This window comes from Nannospalax galili, unplaced genomic scaffold (genome assembly GCF_000622305.1).
Source record: "Nannospalax galili isolate Female #2095 unplaced genomic scaffold, S.galili_v1.0 scaffold558, whole genome shotgun sequence".
Classification (NCBI taxonomy): Eukaryota; Metazoa; Chordata; class Mammalia; order Rodentia; family Spalacidae; genus Nannospalax; species Nannospalax galili.
Window position 1 is genome coordinate 429,420 of NW_008340850.1, and position 22,916 is coordinate 452,335.

General features: G+C 42.4%; 1 protein-coding gene across 3 annotated transcripts in view; it reads right to left on the reverse strand.

Annotated features, from left to right (window-relative positions):
* Positions 1–2,576: 2,576 nt before the first annotated feature.
* The window catches only part of LOC115070821 (zinc finger protein 90 homolog), a 38,524-nt gene continuing 18,184 nt past the window's right edge, over positions 2,577–22,916 (reverse strand). Inside the window, exons 4-6 of one of the 3 annotated variants that reach the window (XM_029564822.1) lie at positions 15,302–15,394; positions 3,243–3,329; positions 2,577–2,928 (exon numbers count right to left, since the gene is read on the reverse strand). In XM_029564822.1, coding sequence (XP_029420682.1) covers positions 2,762–2,928; positions 3,243–3,329; positions 15,302–15,394 — 347 coding nt within the window. In that variant the 3' untranslated portion in view covers positions 2,577–2,761. Of the gene's footprint in view, positions 2,929–3,242; positions 3,330–5,748; positions 6,206–6,280; positions 6,972–15,301; positions 15,395–22,916 lie in introns of those variants that run through there. The other 2 variants (XM_029564821.1, XM_029564823.1) reach the window with 2 other exon arrangements.

Sequence of the window (22,916 nt, forward strand, 5' to 3'; positions counted from 1 at the left end):
ATTATTTTGGGATTCTTCTCCTTCCTGTATGCCTATGAGTCATAAGTTTGGTCTTTTTATGGTGTCACACATTTCCTGCATATTCCATTCTTGTGATTTCTTAAATTTTTTATAATCTTTGCTTGAGTGGTCTGGTTTGACCTCTTTATCTTCCAGTCTTGATACTCTGTTTTCCATTTTGTTCATCCTATCGATGCTTTCTCCTGTCGTTTCTAATTGGCTTACTGAGTGTTGCACTTCCTTCTTCATTTCAGCCTGAGTATTCGTCAATATTTCTAACTCTTTTCTGAATTCATTCAGAAGTTTATCCCTATCTTCCTTCAGTTTTTTTTGGTGTGTGTTTTTTAAATTCACTGAATTCTTTTATCATGTTTATAATTATTTTGAGTTCCATGTCCTGTATCTCTAGGGGTTCTCATTGTACTCCTCTAGAGGACTATTGGTATTCGGTGGGTATATGTTATTTTGGTTTTTCATGTTATTTTTTTTCCCTGTGATTTTGACATGTGAATTTTTTTCTAGTTTCTGATTCTTGTGTGAGAGTCAGGCCTTCAAGTTTGGGTCTGCTTCTTTTTGTGAACTTTATGTGTCTCTGTGGTTTACTTTTTGGGCATGAAAGGCTGGTTCATCTAAGCTTCTGGTTCTTTCAATTTTATATTGGAGTGGCCGGATTGCTTTTGTCTTCAGGAGTTCCCACAGATGCCCAATTCAGATGAGGGTCAGATGGTTCCAGGCTTTCTCCTAAGGTCTGAATCCCTCCAGGAATGATTTTGGCTTCAGGAATTTGGGGGTTGGACTGGCCTGCAAACCTGGCCCAGGAAAGATGCTGGTCTAGGGCAGCTGGTGGCCATGCCACCCAGAAATGCAAAGACAGATGGGGCAGGAAGAGGCCCCAAGGACTCCTGGGGACCGCACTGAGGAGCTGTGTTGGTCTGGATGCAAAGGACCAGGAAGAGGAAAGGTCAGCCCCTGCATCCCAGAAAGAGGCTGGTGGGTGGTGCAGGCCCAGGGAAGAAAAAGGGAGGTGAGGGCGGGGCCAGGCCCAGAACCAGGGCTCCTGAGGCCCAGAAAAGGCAATCCATTGGTCTGGGTGAAAAGGATCAGGAAGCAGTATTGGTTCCCTAGGTGTCTGGGGCCCCAAGACAAGGAATGGGACAGGACCCAAACTAGGAGAGACTGGTGGGGGAGATGGGAGGGTGAATGAGGCTGGGAGTCAAGGCTCGGAGGGTACAATGGACTTGCCCTGGAGGGAGGCCTGCGGGTAGGAGAGAGGCCTGCGGGTAGGAGAGAGGCCTGCAGTGTGTGGTGTAGGATCAGGGAAGCAGAGGGAGGTGAGCTATTTTTCACTTTTAATTATGTGTACGTGAGTGTATCTGTGCAGGTATGTGTATGTGAGCGCTGGTGCCCACAGAGACCAGAGGTGTTGGCTCCCCTTGGAGCTGGAGTTAAAGGCAATTGTATGACACCTGAGTTGGGTGCTGAGAGAGGATCTCAGGACCTCTACAAGATGTGTACCTTATTCTCTAAGATTGGAAACATGTCTACTATGGTTTTGAAGAATAGTGTCTATTCAATTTGATTTCATTTCTACTTCTTCTTCTGCACCATGGATTCCCAAGTTCAACCTCCTGAATATATCTTATAATTACTGGAAGTTTTTACCATCCTCAATTTTTTCTTTTGTTAAATGTTTTTTATTACTGTCTTCTACCCCTAAAATTCATTCTTCTGAACAATCTTGTCTATTAATGATGGTAACTGGTGTGTCTTTTATTGAGTTTTGAGTGTTTATTTTTCAGTGGTTCAAACAATTTGTGTTTCTCTTCCAAATTTTGGATTCCTTGACTGTTTCATTTACTTTGGAGACTGTCTTATAGATGCCTTAATCCATGCATCTGTTTAACTTTTCTATGTTATTGTTTTAAAAACTTTTTTTTTTCAGAGATTTCAGCTATCTCTGTAGTTTTGGATTCACTTGTAGGATAATTGGGCACTTGGGTGTTGGGACATAGGTATTTGTGTCTAATTCTTGATGTTTCTTTGTCATGTTTTTTCCATCTGCTGAAATGAGTTCATCTTTCAGTTTTGTCTTTTTTTTTTTTTTTACAAGACTATTTGGGTACTTTAATTTCTGTGATTCTTTTTATCGGGTTATTTGCATAAGGCTTAGCCATGCGACTGGTGAAATTTGGTGTTGAACATCAAATGGAATTGCTGAGGTGATTCCATCTTGGTTTTGTGTCAACAGGACCAAGAGTGAGGCCTTGGGATTCCAAGGCAACTGGACAGGATCAGAAGGCCATAACCCTTTAGCCCCTGTGAATCCACTGGAGGAAGGACACCACGCATCAAACCCACTAAGCCCATGTACTATCTGGAGGATGTGGTTATTAGTGCCACAGGCCCAAAGTAACCTCTGGAACCACAGGAGCATAAACTGTCACTCCTGAAGTGACCATTGGATGCCCAGAAGTGAGAACCTCATAATGACCTCTGGGACCACTAGAGACAAATCTTTATCTTGATGCAGACCTTAGACTGGAGCCAAAGGTGAGGTTCTGCATGGACCTCTGGGGGATCTAGGGCTAGAGGCCTGGTAACACAGTGCTCCCTGGTGTCTCCAGAGCTGGGAGTCCAGTCCCAAAGTGTTCTTTGGACCGACTGGAACAAAAGAACTGTTACCATAGGACATCCTGGTCCTTCAGCAGCTGGAGACCTAATCAAAAGGTGACCTCAGGATTCACCTGAGTCAGAGGTATGGTCATGTAATGCTCTCTGTCCCTTCAAAGGTCAGAGGCCTCTTTGGAAAACAGTCTGTCCCTGGTCCAGCTGGCAAAGAAGGCCTGGACCTATGGCTACTGCTGTTCCCACAGAAGCAGGAGGCTTGTTCACATAACGAGATGCCTGTTTGAATAGCAGACTCTGGGCCTGAAGAAGACAGATGACAGTTAGCTCAGGGGTCTCTGGATCCAAAGAAGAGCTAGTTTACACAGGGGTCTCCGGCATGACAGAAAAATATCCATTTTATATAGGAATCTGTTAAAAAGTCATAAAATATATTAGACAACTTTAGAAATTATTGAGAAAATAACCTTAGCAGATAAACAATATTATGTAGTATTGATTAAGAGATGGAGCAAAGGGCTGAAGAGATGGCTCAGTGGTTAAGAGACCTGGCTGCTCTTGCAGAGGACCTGGGTTTTGTTCCTAGCACACACACAGTGGCTAACAACCATCCATACCTCCAGTTCCAGAGGATCCAGCAGTCTCTTCTGATCTCCATGGGCACTGCACAACATGGATGCACTTACACACACATAGGCAATACACTAATACACATAAAATAAAAATAATGAAAACTCATGAACTGGACTATCATTTATTATACATTCATGGAAAGTGGCTAATGAGCAGGCATGATACTCCACCATAGGCATAGCCTAGATATGCTAGTGATCATAGTGCCTTGAGAGGACAGAAGATTATAGTAGTATTTGTTTAAGGAGTTCAATCATCAGGGGTGGAAGCAAAATGTAAATTCAGAAAGATACAAACAATAAAATTTGGAACACTTTACAGTGGACATCTACACTTTAGGTCTTAGACATTAATAGCAGAAGCACTTTCTAAATATAGATAACAGCTAGATAGATAGCGAGGGGATTTCTTCCACCTGATGGCAATGTTTATCACCTCTACTAATTAGCATGATGTAAATTTTCATGCTTCCTCCTCAAATATAATACATTAAAAAATTTGATATTTTTCTGTGTGTGTATATCACCCAGAACATCCCAAACTATCTTATTCAACTATGCACCCACTTCCCAGATGGCACCCTCCCATAGCTTCCCTCCCCCTACTGGAGCCCTTATACTCTGTTATCCCTGCTACTGTCTGCTGTGTTGTCGGCACCTCAGCCATTCACCAATACTTGCCTTTCTGTTGAATCTAGTCAGTCTATATAGAGGTCTTTGTTTTAGGAGGGTCAGCTGTTCCTCTTCTAGCAGCAATCAGTTGTCAATACTCCTTTAGATAAGATTAGGGTCTGCCATTCATTTTCCCAGTTCTATGCTGGGTTAATATGTGGGAGTCCCTTTGTTCACCCTGGCCAACAACTCAAAAGAAGGTATCTCCCATCTGGCATTTGAACAATTTTTAACATTTATTTTTCAGCAATTATTTTGACCATTGAAAATAAATAGAACAACAACTTGAATGAAAGGATGTGCATTTTTATAAGTAGACATCAGGACATTCCTCCTCCCAGTGGCAGAGAATGGAGCTTCTGCCCTAAAAGGTAGCATCATTTCCCAAAATACTGCTGTTTAAGAGAGAACCAAGAGGATGACATTCCCTAGATACACCAAAAGACCAAACACAAATAAGCATTGGACACCTGATATCAGGCATTGCTGAGACTCAGGGAAAAGACAAGAGGATATGATCAGGACACATCCCTGTCATGTTTCCAAGGACTAAGCTCAAACCAACAGCTTTTTGGTAAAGGGACAATGCCTAGTGAATATATGAGAGCAAAAAGCTTTTAAGGGATGAGCTGGGCATAGTTCCAACTTTGACATCACACTTCTCATATATTCTGAAAATGTAAGGGAGAACGAGATCTATCAGGAGGAGTTACTAAAGACCCATGGGACTAGAGTTCATCTCATGTAAGAATGAAACATACATATTGTAAGCCTCTCCCAATGATCTTCTCAGTCATCACCACACAATCCATGGATATTGAGCTCCTCAGGCAACAACTCTATGTGAGCGAGGTAAATCCATGAAGATATTTATTGTACCATGCCATGCCTCCAGCCCAGCTATACAATTTCTCCCCAGGCAATGGGGAACAAGGGCCAAATTGCAAGAAATTAAGAATTCATGAAGAATTTAGGAAGAACCTGGATTCCTGACTGCCATCTCATAAACCAGCACATAATGAGAGTTGCTATAGCTCAAATGGAGGGTTTGAGCCTCTAGATTCTGAGGAGCAGATTACAGAAAATAAAAAGACTCCTTCAATCAGTGGCTCCTCTATCTCAGGAAGCCTTCATCCTCAGTTAACCCACTGTCACTCACAGCCTGAGGTGTTGGGAATGAAGCACTCTGCAATAGCAGGCACTGGGTTGAAAGTACACAATCAGGAGCACCAAGATTAGGAATGAAGATTTCATTCTTGTCTTGCTTGTGCATTTTATATGGATGTACACTATGCCTGCTATCTCTATTGCCACAGTCTTTCTGTTTTGTTCAGAATGACTTAAGAGATGCTACAGTGGCCCCTGTCATCCTGTGATGTGCTGGTCTGTGGAGATGCTAGTAAATATAATGTATATCTCAGAAATTGTTAAAGGCATTTGACACAGCTGAGCTTATTAACTCTAGACATTCCCTTCTAGATTGAGGGTTCAGGGAGGGTCATTAGAGTATCTGAGTATACAGTCACTCTTCACAGGTATGTAGCTCCTCCCTAGCTGCATGTGGCATCAGAAAGGAGCTAGAGGAAAGAAATTGGGAAGAGGGCTACACAGAGGAAGTTATGGGGAAGACAACACCAAAACAAGGCAAAGACTTTCTTTGTGTCTGCTTTAGGGTCACTCACATGCTCTTGTCCAGTAACCCTTCTGACTACTCAATAAGGAAGCCCAATAAATTTGTTGGTTCACCAAGAAACTATGGTGAAAAGAAAACACTGCTTGTTTAATATGACTCTAGTAGGAGACTATAGATGTTACTTACCTCCCCTCAGGAAGAAAATTTTTTGATGCAGGCTGCGTTGATGCTTGGAATAGAAAGCTATCTCATATAACTTCATACTTTCAAAATGCTTCCTTTCTGTATGACTTATCTGATGCTGTGTGAGGCTTGACTTGCAAAAGAAAGCTCTGCCACATGCTGTGCATTCATAGGGTTTTTCTCCTATATGAGTTCTTTGATGGGCAGTGAGATGTGAGTTATAGTAGTAAGATTTCCCACATTCTGTGCATTCATAGCACTTCTCTCCTGTATGAGTTCTCATATGTACAGTGAGGACTGAATTGTGGTAGTTTTCCCACATTTTGTACATTCATAGAGCTTTCCCCCTGTATGAGTTCTCTGATGAACAGTGAGCTTTGACTTCTGGAAGAAAACTTTCCAACATTCTATGCATTCATAGAGCTTCTCTACTGTATGAAATCTCTGATGATCAATGAGTTGTGACTTTTGGTAGAAAGATTTCCTACCTTCTTTGCATTCATAGGGCTTCTCTCCTCTATGCATTCTCTGATGTGCAATGAGTTTTGATTTGTATGAGAAAGTTTTCCAACATTCTGTGCACTCATAGGGCTTCTCACCTGTATGAGTTCTGTGATGATCAGTAAGGAGTGACTTTAAGGAGAAAGCCTTTCCACATTCTGTACATGCATAGGGCCTCTCTCCTGTATGAGTTCTCTGGCAAAAAGTAAGGGTATAATTTCATTGGAAAGATTTCCCACATTCTGTACATTCATAGGGCTTCTCTCCTGTATGAGTTTTGTGATGATCAGTGAGGTGTGACTTGACATAGAAAGCCTTCCCACATTCTGTACATGCATATGGCCTCTCTCTGATGAAGAGCAAGTGTAGCCTTTCAGAAGAAGGATTTCCCACATTCTGTATATTCATATGGCTTCTCTCCTGTATAAGCTCTCTTGTGTAAAATGAGTTGTGATTTGTAGGAGAACGTTTTCCCACATTCTATACATTCACAAGGCTTTTCTCCTGTATGAGCTCACGTAAAATGAGTTGATTGTATGAGAATGCTTTCCCACATTCTCCACATTCATACCTATTCTTTCCTCTATGAGCTGTCTGATATAGAGTAAGGTGTGTCTTCCTAGAGAAAGCCTTCCCACAGTCTGTACATTCAAAGTGCTTCTCTCTTGTATGTGTTCCCTGATGATTAATGAAGTGTAAATTTAGAGAGAAACCTTTTCCATATTCTGTAGATTCACAGGGAAAACACAAAAATTTTAAAGATTTTTAACTACACTTTAATTATGGAAAATAATATACATTTGATCAATACTCTCACTTAAGCTGAATTTTTACTCTGGATCCACCTGATTTTACTGTTTTAAATTTGACTTCCAATGTATATTCAGAATGAGAGAAAAAAAAACCTTTTTTCATTCTAATTCTGACTTATTTCACATGAAAACAGGCACTTCCATTCATGCAAACACAATCAGCTGATTCTTCTCTATGGTTGAATAATACTACATTTTTATGTATACTTACAGATGAATATAATGATGGGAAAATAGGATAATATCTTACCTACTGAGAATAATGACTCAGTAAACATGGACCTCCATGTGTGAGACCCTGACTCGTCTAACCACTTCTTTCTGCTTCTGTAATTTTCTTGGCTTAAGACAGCACTAACTCCATTTTGACTATCTGTTTCAGGTATGCTGTAATCTTCAGCTACCACCCCCATCCTGTAAAGCTATAGCTCAAGCAAGCCTTGGCATATAGCAGCCTTATAAGGTAAAACAGAAACTTCAGACCCCACAGATTAACAGTCAGCACATTCCAGTGCCCTAAAGACAGCTCCTACCAATAAGAATCTTTCTCCTACTCAGGGCATAAGACCATCCAATCATTTTAAAGGACGCTTGGCACATGCAAGCTTCTGTGAAACATCCATATAAAAGCGTACCCCACCCTAATTCAGGGCTCTCAGTATGGATCCTCTGCCCCGGTAAAATCTGAGGGCCCAAGCTTAAGCCTGAATAAAGGCTCTTTGCTTTTGCATACTCTCTGGACTTCTTGGTGGCCATTTTTGGTCGCAGGATTGGGGCGCAACATATGGGAGCTTGTCCAGGATTCCCAAGACCCCCCACAAGACCCCCGTAGCATTGAACCTGGTCTGGCAGGTAAGTGTCTTTGTCCTCTTGTTTGTGTGTGTTGCACGCTCTTGGTTTTGAGTCCCCGTTACCTTGTTAGCCTGTTGGTGGTCTAGGCAGATGTGTTGGAAGACCCCAGGCCGTGGGACTCGGGAGACATCCCGGACCCACCTGATAGGGATTGGATCCCACTTCTAACTTTGGAAGGGAAAGGCAGGTCACGCCCACAGAGCGGTGAGAGGCTGACATCCCACTTTCAGTTCTTGTTTTGTCAGTGTGTGTCTCTGTGTTGTCCATGATATTTGTGACTTACTTAGTTATAGACATGGGACAAAGTCAAGTAACACCTTTAAGTCTTTCCCACGATCATTTTTCTGGCTTCAAAAAGAAGGCTAGAGAACAAGGACTAGAAGAGAAGAAAGGCAAACTCTTTGTCCTTTGCAGGAATGAATGGCCAACCTTCAATGTTGGATGGCCTAAGGAGGGAACATTTGACCTCCCCACTAATTACAGGGTTAAAAACATTATTTTTGGGTGACCAGTACACCACGACCAGGTTCCTTATATTGAAACCTGGCAGGTCCTGGTTGAGGAGCCCCCTGAATGGCTCAAACCTTTTTTGCCACTGCAGGGTTCAAAGACAGCCATCCTCACCCTGCGTGAGGACGTGTGGCAGAAAAGTGAAACTAAGCTGTCTGTCCCTCTTTATCCTGTCCTCCAGGGCGGTACGTAGGAAGAACTTCTGTTTGAGCCTCCCCCATATCTGCCCACACCACCAGCACAGCCAGGGCATTTGGAACCCCCAGGGGAGGCAGAGGCAGCCCAAGCCTCTAGGGATGAGAGCCCTCCTCAAACTCGGAGGAGGGTCCAGGAGGGCAGCCATGAGTGGTGGCAGACTCCACCATCCTCCCCTTAAGGGCAGTGGGACCCCTTAATGAGGCAGGAGACCAACAAATGCAATAATGGTTATTCGCCACCAGTGATCTCTATAATTGGAAATTGCAAATGGCCAGATTCTCTGAGAAACCACAGGGCCTTATTGATCTCTTCTTTTCACCCATCAGCCCACTTGGGACAACATCCAGCAGCTATTATAGGTTCTATTTACCACCAAGGAGAGGGACCAGAACCAAACTAAGGCCTGGAAACTGGTCCCTGGGGTGGATGGGTATCTCACCACCAACCAGGTGCTGATCAATGAAGCCTTCCTGTTAGTCCAACCAAACAGGGACTTCAATGTGGCAGAAGGTAAGGAGAGGCTCCGGGTCTACCGCCAGACTCTAATGGGGGGCGGGGTTCTGGGCTGCTGCAAGGCACCCAACTAATTTGGCTAAGATTAGTGATGTGCAAGACAGAATCCCCAGCAGCCTTTTTAGAAAGGATCCTTGAGGCGTCCTGCACTTATATACCCATGAATCCAGAGGCACCAGAAAACAAGAATGCAGTCGTATTGGCCTTTGTCAACCAGTCAGCACCCGACAGGCGCAAATTACAAAAACTAGATAGAGTGGCAAATAAGACTCCACCGGGGCTTTTGGCAGTGGCAGAGAGGGTTTATAACCACAGAGAAAGCCCAGAAGACAAACAGGCATGAGCTGCAGCCACTGCGAGCACCAAGCAAACCTGAGACTTTGCTAAGATCCTTCTGGCTATGACTACAAAGTTGCCTGATGAGCAGGAACGCCAACTGTGTTTGTAGTCCGCTTCCCTGCGGACTCAGGTAGGAAACCCCAGTAAGGGCAACAAAGGTTACAGAGGAACCAATGTGCCTATTGCAAATAGATGGGCCACTGGATGAAAGATTGCCCAGAAAAACCTGCTGGGCAAGGCAGGGCCTGAGAAGGAGTGCAAACCCTCAAGCTCAGAGAAATGAACGGCTGGGGGGTTGGGGTTTGGATCCCCTCCCTGAGCCTAGGGTAACCCTCAAAGTGGAGGGGACACCTGTGAACTTCCATGTAGACACAGGTTCCCAACACTTGGTATTAACTGAGCTCCAAGGAAAACTATCACATAAAAAGTCCTGGGTACAGGGGGCTACTGGCATGAACCAATACTCATGGACCACCCAAAGAAAAGTGGACCTGTGCAAGGGTCAGGTGTCCCACTCCTTCCTGGTCATGCCAGAGTGCCCCTACCCACTCCTCAGCAGAGACTTGCTCACCAAAATTGGAGCCCACATTCATTTCACCTCTAGTGGAGCCCAAATGACGATCAAGAAGGCCACCCAATCCAGGTACTCACCCTACAACTGGAAGATGAGTTTAGGTTACATCAAAAACTGGCCTCTACACCAAAGGAGGAGGTTTCCACCTGGCTAAAGGAGTTCCCCACAGCCTGGGCAGAGACAAGGGGCATGGGGATGGCAGCCCACTGGCCCCCCCATCTGGATAGAGCTTAAGCCTGGAATCCCACCAGCCAGAGTTAAACAGTACCCTATGTCCCAGGAGGCCAGGCTGGGGATTATTCCTCATATCAGGTGCCTGAGAGATCAGGGCGTCTTGGTGCCTTGCTGATTGGCATGGAATACCCCCCTCCTGCTGGTCAAAAAGCCAAATTCAACCAACTAACGGCCAGTCTGGGACTTGAGAGAGGTAAACAAGCGGGTTATGGATGTTCATCCAGTGGTAACTAATCCTTACACTCTCCTGAGTTCCTTGCCACCTTTCAGAAACTGGTACACAGTGCTAGACCTGAAGGATGCCTTCTTTAGCCTGCCTCTGGCCAAGGAGAGCCAGCCTTTCTTTGCTTTTGAATGGCAAGACCAGGAGATTGGTTTCAATGGGCAGCTGACTTGGACCCACCTGCCACAAGGGTTCAAAAATTCACCCACCCTGTTAGATGAAGCCTTCCATGAAGACTTGGCCCTCAATCTGGCCACCCTGCTGCCTGATCTGGACCTGAACATGCCCTTGCATGATTGTGTGGGGATCCTGAGCCAAGTGCACGGGCTCAGAAAAGACCTGACCAACCAGTCGCTTCCTGATGCAGAAGCCACTTGGTTCACCGATGGCAGCAGTTTCACCCAAAATGGACAGAGGTATACGGGGGCAGCAGTAGTAACAGAGACCAAAACTGTCTGGGTGGTGGCTTTACCTGTGGGGACTTCAGCCCAGAGAGCTGTGCTGATAGCCTTGGCCAAGGCTCTTAAATAAGGCAAGGAGAGAAAACTAAACATGCATACAGATAGCCGGTATGCCTTTGCCACAGCCCATGTACATGGGGCTACCTACCAGGAGAGGGGGCTGCTCACAGCTGAGGGAAAGACTATTAAAAATAAACAAGAGATCCTAGACTTACTGGCTGCCCTATGGCTACCCAAGAAACTGGCTATCATCCATTGCCCCAGGCACCAGAAGACAGATATGCCTATAGCTCGAGGAAACCAGAGGGCAGACCAGGTTGCCAAGGAGATAGCCCTGAAAGCACCTTAGTCCTGGCTCTCCATCTGCCAGACCCAGGGCCACCCATGCTACCAGACCAACCTGATTATTCTCAGAAGACCTGAGGCTGATATACAAACTTCCCATGACCCAAAAGGTTGATGCCTGGTGGCATACAGGGGACTGTAGGATTATCCTGACAAGTAATCTAGCCAATGATCTTCTCAATTACATCCACTGGACTACCCACCTGGGCACTCAAAAGACAGAAGACCTCTGATGAAACGCTCATTTCAAGGTTCTGAACCTACGATCACATGTCGATTTAATCACCTCCAAATGTCTTAGTTGTAGGCTGATGAATACTGAGAACTTTCCCAAAGAATAGAGGACCTGGTTGAGAGGCTCCAAGCCTGGAGCCCACTGGGAAATGGACTTTACTGGGAAAATATGGTTACAAATATCTTTTAGTTCTGATAGATACTTTTTCAGGATGGACTGAAGCATACCCTACCAAGCATGAGACTGTGCAAATGGTCACCAAGTGGCTACTGGAAGACATTCTTCCAAGGTATGGTGTGCCGGCTCTTCTGAGCTCAGACAATGGACTGGCCTTCGCCTCTCAGGTAACACAAGAGTTAGCCAAAATATTGGGGGCAAAATGGAAATTACACTGTGCATGTAGGCCCCAAATCTGGACAGGTAGAGAGAATGAATAGAACACTAAAAGAGACCCTTACTAAATTAACCATGGAGACTGGTGGGGACTGTGTGGCTCTCCTTCCCTTTGCTCTATATAGGGTGTGAAACTCACCCTACCTGTTAGGTTTAACTCCATTTGGAATCATGTTTGGAAGACCCTCTCCCATCCTCCCCAATTTAAAAGCTAAATTAATTGCTGAGTTTGATAACCGTCAATTGCTTGATTCTCTTGAGGCTGTGGCACACGCCCACAAGGACATGTGGCCCCATCTGAAAGATATTTATGAGACTGATCCTCCTCTTACCCTATACAACTACCAGCATGGCGATTGAGTATGCGGCTGTGAGACTCTAGAACCTCACTGGAAAGGACCATAAATGGTGCTCCTGACTACCCTGACTGCAGTGAAAGTAGACGGAGTTACTGCCTGGATTCATCACACCCACATCCGGCTAGCAAGTGCACACCCAGACCCAGACGACCTTCGCCCTCTGCTCATTGCTGCACCGGATCCCAAAAGATGGGAAGTCCACAAGACGTGGGCAACCCTCTCAAACTAAGACTTATTGTTCTTAAAGGCTTCTATATTGTCCTCTGGCAATGCTCACCCTAACCTTCCCAACACTATGCTCTGGAGATTCTCTGTTAGGGAAATGTACCAGGGGAGAAACCAGGTGATTGGCATGGCCAACTGCCCCCTAGTGGGCTGCCGAGAACCCCTAGACATCATAGTGTACCCCAATGCCAGTAGCCACACAAATGATGAATATGTCTGCTTTCCTTATCGGCAGACAGACTCGTCATGTTTAAAAGACAGTGCCCTCTGTGGAGGGTGCCGCTACTTCTCCTGAAAGCTAGAGACAGGCCTAACCTGGGGACAAATAAGGATCACAGGGAAGGAGAGGTCCATATTCCTACTGGAAAATAGCCAACGTTATTCCTGAATATATGTTGCAGATCCCTGGGACAAACGCTGGCATACTGGGGTAGTAGGAAAGTTCTACCCAGGGGTTTCCACCAGTTACCCCACCATTGATTTCCACATTTCCTGCCAGCTTGTGCCGGCAGTTCAGCCTATACTGACCCATCATAGCATTATTGTACAGGAAAAGCCAACGGAGGAGCAGATAAAATCAACCATGTCCTGGGATCAATATATACAATATGTGGACTTTTTACCCATCACCAACCACCCCGATGCCTCTAATTGCTTTCTTTGTGCGTCTAGCAACAGACCTTTGGTGACTGCAGTACTAGTTAATGCCCCCCTCTCTAAGACCTCAGGAAATAGCTCCTCTGATGCCTGTTTGGCGGCCATTCCCCTCTTTGAACAATCACCTGACTACCCACTTTGCATTTCTGGTGCAGCCATTCCTGCCCATTACAAATGCCTTGCTTATTTGACTCTGGAACTGTGTGCATCAGCCTTCCCCTTTTTCTCTGGTGTGGGGGAGACATTTTGACTCTCATTAATTCCTCTCAGCCTGCCTTTTGTGTTCCAGTAATCATCACCCCCAGGTGTACTTGTTAGAGGAGGAAGAGGCTGCTCTTCTTCTCCACACCCGATTGTGGAGAGAAATCTTCATTCCCGTTAGTGGGTCTGGGACTCGCCCTCTCAGTAGGTGCCGGGAGCGCAGTGACTGCGGCTATCGTTCAAACCAATCATCTGGCGGGGGACTTCCAGGACAAGTTAGACCAGGCAATGGCATCCACAACCAACAGCCTTGAGTCCCTCCAGTGACAAACGAACGCACTTGCAGGAGTGGTGCTTCAAAACAGGCGAGCTCTGGACCTAATCACAGCTGAACAAGGGAGGGACTTGCATGGTTCTGGGGGAAAATTGCTGCTTGTCAATGAGTCCAGTATTGTTGAAGAAAATGTAAAAACCCTCAAACACCTCTGCCAGGAACTCGTCTCCAGATACCAACCTACAAAGCCACAAAATTTGTATGAACAACTGTTCAATTGGTCTCTCTGGCTTACCACTCTACTTTCAGCCTTGGCTGGGACCATAATCCTTCTCCTACTAGTGTTAACTGTTGGGCCATGTATTATCAATCAGCTGACTTCCTTTGTTAGAGAGTGGGTAAATGCAGTACAACTCATGGTCCTGAGGTCCCAGTATCAGCCCGTAGGCAATCTCATTAGAGATCACGATCCAGACCCATGACTGGGTCATCCCTATTTACTAGGAGAGGGAAATGTGACTCCGACTCGTCTACCTGCTTCTTTCTGTTTCTGTAATTTGCTTGGCTTAAGACAGCACTAACTCCATTTTGGCTAGCTGTTTCAGGCGTGTTGTAATCTTCAGCTACCACCCCCATCCTGGAAAGCACAGATCAAGCAAGCCTGGGCATATAGCAGCTTTATAAGGTAAAAACAGAAACTTCTGGCCCCACAGATAATAGTCAGCACATTCCAATGCCCTAAAGACAGCCCCTACCAATAAGAATCTTCCCTGTACTCAGGGCATAAGACCATCCCATCATTTTAAAGGATGCTTGGCATGCATGGTCTTCTGCGAAACTTCCATATTAAAAGTGTACCCCACCATAGTTTGGGGCGCTCAGTACGGATCCACTGAGTCGGTGAAATCTGAGGGCCCGAACTTAAGCCCGAATAAAGGGTCTTTGCTTTTGCATACTCTCCGGACTCCTTGGTGGTCACTGGGGGTCACAGGATCAGGGTACAACACATGCACATGTATTATATTTATTTTAAGCCTATTAGCAAAGCTACAGTATTACCAAAACTAATCTTAATCCCATTCTGAATGTGTAGCTGCTAAACATTTTCTAGTAACCTACAGAATAACTATTTATACTGGAAAAACAAAATTAAAAACAAAATGAAATATAAAACTTTCAACAAATGGTTCGTAAATGGTGTGCCTATAAAAAGTGAATCTCCATACATACATAAAGACTGAAATCAATTTATTACAAAGAGCAAATGAGGGTAGAATGTATCAACAAAAGGCTAATAAAAAACTAAGATATAAAATGGGATAAGATATAAAATTTAAAAATTGAGAAATTATGTAAACTAGCCAATAAAAAATTTTAAGCATGGATTGATTTTGGCAAACTTTAGAAAATATATTTCAGGGAAAAAAACCCAAAGAAGACAAAAGCCCCCCAAAACCCCAAACCAAAACCAAACCAAGAAGACAGGTTGAAATAGTTAATCCTCTTCAGAAACTGCAAAAATTAAGTTTCTGATCTTCAACCCAGCTGTCATCAAGACTGCTTTGGAATACAAGCTGGTAAAGAGTGCTCAATGTGACCAATATTTGATATGTCTTTCTGGCTTATCTTACTCATTATGCATTCACTCACCAAGGAGGTTCTGAACTGAGGCTTCTGTTACAGTCCATGGTGCGAATCCATGCTCCAACTTGAATATCAACTCAGGTTTGGACTTGAAGTGTCCTATTTTTAAAAGGAAAATAATATAAAAAATATGTCAAGAGTACTATATCAGGTCCAGGAGAAAGGTTCAATTCAAGAAGAGTCTTGTGAACAATGAATTGGAAGCTTTCATTAAAGACAATTTATATTCACATTCTTCAAAGACTGGAATATTTCAAGAATATTTAAGTAAACATCAGTGGACACAGAGAAAACATCAAGAAATTAGAAAACTCATAGAATATTTAAATTGAATGAGAAGGGAGTTAATAGCCCAAAGTCTACACTAAAAAATCAGAAAAGAGGGGCTGGAGAGATGGCTCAGCAATGAAGAGCACTGGTGGCTTTTGCAGAGGACCCAAGTTAGGTTCCTAGCTCCTACATGGTGGCTAGCAACCATCTGGAACTCCAGTTCCAGGGGATTCAATGCCTACTTCTGACCTCTGAGGGCATTGCACTACATGGGTGCAGTTACATACATGAAGACAATATACTCATACACATAAAATAAAATAAATGAATAAATAAATGAAATATTAAAAAAACTTTTTAATTAAAAACATCAAAAAAATACACAAATAAATTACTTAATGGTAGAACTCTAGAATCTTGAAAAATGAGAACAAACCAAACTCAAAATCCATCTTATTTATTTTTTGAGACAGGATCTCCTGTAGCCCCAGCTGTCCTGGAACTCACTATGTAGACCAGGTTGGCCTTGAACTCACAGAGATCCACCTGCCTCTGCATCCTGAGTGCTGGGACTAAAGGCATGTGCCACCATGCCTGGTTAGAGCTTGGTCTTTGAAAAAATAAGCAAGATAGACAGACTCTTACCCACCTAACCAAAAGAAAGAAAGAACAAATCCAATCAACAAAATCAGAAATTAATGGGGAAATATTAACAGATACCAGAGAAATCCAGAACATTATAAGGGAATACTTAAAATACATATACTCCATTGAATTAGAAAAGCTAAAAGAAATGGAAGAATTTTTAAATTCAATGGAACCACCAAAATTAAATGGAGATCAACATTTTAACAAATAAAAGATTCAAGCAGTAATACAAAGCGTCCTGAGTGAAAACAGCCCAGGTCCAATGTCTAAACAGCAGAAACCATGAGCTCAAGACTAGCTTGCAATACACAGTGAAGCCTTGTCTCAGGAAATATATAAAGACACCATAGTTTTTGTTTCTGGAAGGGAAGTATTAATTCTATTAAAGAGCTGTACTACTCAAAGCGATTCATGGATTCAATAAAATTCTCATCTTAATACTAATTATATTCTTCATAGAATTGGAAAACTGCTATACACAGTATCAAAAACAAGGAAGGGAAACCTGAAGTCCTTATAATACGAGTCTTCAAAGAACAGCAAAGAGATAGTAACAAAAACAGCATAAATATATGGAAAAGAAATGGACAACCTAATATAAAACCCTGCTTATGTAGTACCATACTTTGCTAAAGTTCAGGGGTAAAAATCCATGTCACCAGTCAGTGGTGTTGTAGGAAAGAATCCAGTAAAAGGAAATGAGGCCATTAGGGAAATAGTCAAGAAGGGATGAGGGATAGGAGTCCCTTTCTTTGCTTTGGAGCTGCAATGAGATACACAACACTGAAATAGCATTTTGTCCCTGCCAGGATCAAAGTGAAACTGCCCAGCAAATATGACTGAAATCTTTGAAAACTATAAGCAAAAATAAATCTTCCTTCCTTTTGAGAGATTTTTCTGAAGTGAAATTGCCAAACAAAATTGACAGAAATCTTTGAAAACTATAAGCAAAAATAAATCTGCTTTCCTTTTAAGATTACTTTCCTGAAGTGAAATTGCAAAGCAAACATTGACTGAAATCTTGGAAAACTATAAGCAAAAATAACTTTTCTTCCTTTTTAAGATATTTTTCTCTGGAATTTTTGCAGTGATGGCAATATGGCTAATGAATCCAGTTAACAGATGATCAAAAAGGCTTCCAAAATTATATTCAAACCACATAGCTTTAATTACTGCACTCGGGAGGGAGATGCAGGCAAATCTCTAGAGCTGTAGGCCAGTTGATCTAAAAACAGAGTTCCAGACCATTTAGTGATCGATAGTGAGACCTTGGAAAAAATAGGCTCAGAACAGGTCTCACAGTGAGAACTATAGATATGCACCGACTGAGGCAATGGAAGCAACAGCCTCTTTTTTATAATCATATAGAGAAATCCACTAAAAATGGATTGAAAATTTGAGACCTGAAACTATGTCACTGAAATTGCTCAGTGGGTAAGGTGGCCTGTCATCAGTTCTGATAACCTGAGTGTGATCCCTGGATTGCACATGATAGTAGGGAGTGAATGAACTCTGACAACTTGTTCTGTGATGTCCAGAAGACAGCAGTGACATGCAGTGGCACACTCATAAAATCACACAAGCACCTACACACACAAAACAAAGAAATATAAAAATAATTTTATGTATGTGTGTGAAAAAAAGACTCCAAACTCTGAAACTCCCGGAACAGAGAAGAAATATGTTAGATCAATGCTGTAGATAGACAGATTTAAAATATGTGAAACAGAAGCAGAATGTCAACACATGTGATGACATATATCTCAAAATCATTTGTATAGAAAAGCAAGCAAATAATAAAGATCAAATTGACATTTAAAATGAGAAAATGCAGGCAAACTATTCACTGAAAAAGAAATTAAATTCTAAAATATAAGAACCTCAAACACACAAATATTAGGAAATGAAATGATCTGTTTAATATGAGTAAAAGGTCTGTAGACCTATTTCTCAAACATGACAAATGAATAGTGGTAAACGGATGAACAAATGCTTAACACCCCTATTCTTCGGGGAAAGGACAATACAAACGACAATAAGATGTCAATGCTTGAATATGAAATGGTTCGCTGATACACAAGATAATAAACACTGAGGTCTCATAAATAATGCTAGGAATATAAACTAATGCAGCTAGTATGAAATAGACTATAATGGTCCCTCAAAACATTCAACGTAGAACTACTACATGAGAGCACTATCCTACTGTTGGCTCCATATTCAAGGGAAATAAGAACTATTCAGAGCAATCTGGAGTTCCATTTGTACTATAGCATGGCTCATATAAGTCAAGACATGTAATCAACACAGGTGCTCATCAAGAAGAAACAACATAAAATATGTGGCACGTATAAGCAATTTAATTATTAAAATAGAATAAAATTCTGTTTTTTTTTTAACTTACAAAAACACAGGTAAATACTGAGCACTAAGAGCAATGCTGGGGTGAATAATATACCAGATATTAAACTGTATTACAGAGCTATAGTCATAAAAACAATATGGTACTGGCCCAAAAATAGACCAGTAGATCAATGGAACAAAATTGAAGACCCAAAAAATGAGTACATGCAATTTCAGCCACCTGATATTTGACAAAGGGGCCAAGAACATGCACTGGAGGAAAGACAGCATGTTCAGCAAATGGTGCTGGCAAAACTGGATCTCCACCTGTAGAAGAATGAAACTAAACCCCTATCTTTCACCTTGCACAAAAGTCAACTCCAAATGGATCAAAGACCTCAGTGTGAAGCCTGAAACTCTGAAATTGTTAGAAGAAAACATTGGCAATAACCTACAAGACAGAGGTATATGAAAGGATTTTCTAAACCAGATATCAACTGTCCAGGAAAGAAGGTCAAGAATCAACAAATGGGACCTCATTAAACTAAAAAGCTTCTGTACATCAAAAGAAGCAACCAAGGAAGTGAAGAGAAAATCCACAGAATGGGAGAAAATCTTGACAAGCGATACATCTGACAGAGATTTAACATTCAGAATATATAACAAACTCAAAAAACAAAGACTCAAGAAAGGAATTAACTGAATTAAAAGATGGGCTAAGGAACTGAACAGAGTTCTCAAAAGAAGAAAGAAAGATGGCTAAGAAGCATCTTAAAAGGTGTTCAACATCACTAATAATTAGGGAAATGCAAATTAAAACTACTTTAAGATTTCATCTTACCCCAGTCAAACTGGCTAAGATCAAGAGAACAAATGATACCAAATGTTGGAGAGGATATGGGGAAAGGGGAACACTCATCCACTGCTGGTGGGGCTGCAAACTTGTTCAACCCCTATAGAAAGCAGTGTGGAGAACTCTTAAAAAACTACAAATGAACCTACCATTTGACCCAGTTATACCACTCCTTGGCATATACCCAAAGAACTCATCCTATTGCAGAAACACTTGTACATCCATGTTTGTTGCTGCTCTTTTCACAATAGCTAAGAGATGGAAGCAACCTAAGTGTCCCTCAATTGATGAGTGGATAGTGAAAATGTGGTTCATTTACACGATGGAGTTTTACTCAGCAGTAAAGAAAGATGAAATCAAATTTGCAGGTAAATGGATGGAATTAGAAACTGCTACACTAAGTGAAGTAACACAGACTCAGGAAAAAAATAAACAAAAATGACATATGTTCTCCCTCATATGTGGATCCTAGCACCAAATCCTCTATAAGTGAGTATGTATCCAGACATAAATATAGGAACCAGGATAGTGAAAAGGAACCAGGGAGGTAAAGGAAAAGAAAGAATCTGAGCGAGAAGAACAGTAGGAAACAGGCCTTAACAAAGGAGATAGGGATAAAAATTAGTTTATTTTAAGGGGCAGGGGAAGGGAAGGGTATACAAGGAACCTAGGGGATAAAGGGAAGGAAGGAGCTCAAGAGAGGTAGGACCATAGGAGAAGGGTATTAAGGGAGAAATGGAAAAAAAACGGGGACACCTTACATGGGGAAACCATGGTGGGAGGGTTAGACAATATGAGAGATAAATAATGCCTAGCTAGTTTTAAAAACCAGAGGGAACCATATGAATCCAACAACCTACTGACAAATTATACATACAACCAGATCAAAGAAATAATATATGTCTAGGCAAGGTTTATCTGAGAGTGTTTGGTCTTTGCCCAAGCATACAGCCATCCTATGAAGCCTATACTAATTTGGACAAAGGGACATAAAGGTCAGTTTTTGCTCCTTTCCCTCCTAGATCGACTAAGTTCCAGGGGACTATGAGCATCACTCAAAATGTCTTGTAACTGTGGTTAGTCACCTGTCCTCTTGATCAAGGAGGCCATGGAGACCCTACCAGATGGACTTGAATCAGTGTCTAGTCTACAAAGAGAAAGGTCAACACAGAGGAAACATTTCGTCCATGCTTCCAAGCGAAGCCAGCTATGGTTGAGCAGGACATTTGACTTATCTTCACATAGAGCTGGTAAAAGAATGGAGCCAGGGGCTCCTCCCAAGCCCATGTTCCCCCTGAGGAACAGATCTTCAAACGACCTTAAGAGTAAAAATAAATTGGTTTATCTGGGCCAATTGTAGGGTCTTAAACACACAAAAGGAAAGTATAACTAAAGATTAATGAGGTCAATATAATTTTTAAGAGTCCATATGTATAGCTAAAGGCTACATAACAAGAAACAATGCCAAACAGGAGATACCTTCTTGAGTTGTTGGTCAGGATGGCCCAAAAGACTCGCAGACAGTAACCCAGCATAAAACTGGGAAAATGAACAGCAGACCCCAATCTTATCTAAAGGAATATTGACAACTGATTGCTGCTAGATGAGGAACAGCTGATCTTCCTAAAACAAGGAATTCTAGACAGGGTGACTAGACTCAGCAGATGGACAAGAACACTGGGGAATGGCTGGGGGCACTGACAACACAGTGGACAGTAATAGAGATGACAGAGTATACGGGCTCCAGTTTAGGGGGGAACGCTAAGGGAGGGTACCATTTGGGAAGTGGGTGTATAGATGAAAAAGATTGTGTGGGATGTTCTGTATGAGATACAACAAATCAACAAATTAAAAAGAAAAGTTATATTTGAGGAGGAAGCATTAAAATTTACTTCATGTTAATTAGTAGAGGTGATAAACATTACCATTGAAATCTACCTGATGACTTTATATCCATACTTAAGTGCCAAGGATCTGAGTGTAACTGACTGTGACTAGTAAAAATCAGATACATAGAGATTAAAAACACATGTGCAAATATCTAAGCGTTAGTAGCATTAAAAATGTAGGAAATGGCATATTTTAAAATGAAATGGAGATCTTTAAAGGGTAAAAACTCACTCAATTTTATGTCTTACAGGGTTTATGTTCAATATTGTATAACTGTATTAATTCAACTGTGAACCTAAAAATTTACAGCCATTTTTGAAAGTGATGTATCCTTGCTCTGGAATTTTTACTGAATATGTTAAAGCTGTAAAGAAATGCTTCTTTTAATCATGTGGTCATTAAATGAAAAATTTTAAAAAAAGAAAAGAAATATAGGCAAACTAGAGCACATTATGTGTAGTTTTATTTTAGCTGTTTCCTCTGGTCTCGAAATGCCCATCACCAGCCATCTTAAAGTAGACTAGTTGTCGGGACCCACAGCAGATCTTTGCTTAAAATTGTGGCAATAAAAAGAAACATATAGCAGATATATATGTCTATGATGACCCAGAATTGTTAAAATTCCATCTCAGAATAGAGTGGCCTCAAACTTGTGATTCTCCTGCCTTTACCTCTTCAGCATATCCGAGGGGAGTGTGGTACCACATGCCCTTTTCTGGTCACCATAGGCATTGCGTGACACAGCTGCACTTATACACACAATCAAAACACTGATATGCATAAAATAAAAATAAAGTTGTTACCACAAAACTGTAATTCATTCAACTGAATTTCTAATGTGGACTACCTTTCGTAGAACTGCATATGACAAAAGAGGTCAAAATGAACGAAGTTTGGGACTTTTCAGTGGTACAGCTACCTTAGTAGTGTCGCGAGCCAGGACTCTGTCCAGCAGAGTCCAGGAAAGACGACACAGACACCAAGGTGAAGTTCAAGCTTCTGTTTCTCTTTCTTCCTTTATTCTCTCTTATTCTCTCTCATATTCTCTTCACTATGATGCTGTCTCCCTCTCTATTACACACTTCAGCTCTTTATATAGCGTTTCCAACAGCCCTCCCCCCAGCCGGTACCAATCAGGGCTCACACACGTGCAGCGGCCAGGCAGAGTGTAGCTCATTAGGCACGTAGCAAGATCATCAGGCTGGCAGCACCTGTTTGGCCTCTCCATACTTTGGAGTAAACAAGCGGGAATCACGAGCCTTGGCAATCAGCCAAGAGTTGGAGCAAACAGCACGAGGTTTGGCAGCCAGCCAGGGCTCCATCTTTGGCTGGCTCGGCTGTGCTCGCTTCCCACATCTCCCCCTTTATGTTTTAATAAACCAAGGGAGGCCAAGGGACCGTGCCTGGCTTAGGTTGCCCTCTTTCACTTGGCATCCTTACCCGTCATCAACTCGGCAACATCATGGTTGTCGGTCTGCCTTAGGTTGGTATGCAAATGAGAGGGTCGTACCCGTCATTGACTACCGGTCCAGCACAATAGCCAAATGCGGAGGTGACTTGCCCTTCTCTAAGGCAGCCATAGCCTGTATTTGCTTTTGCTGTTGGTGAGCTGTCTGC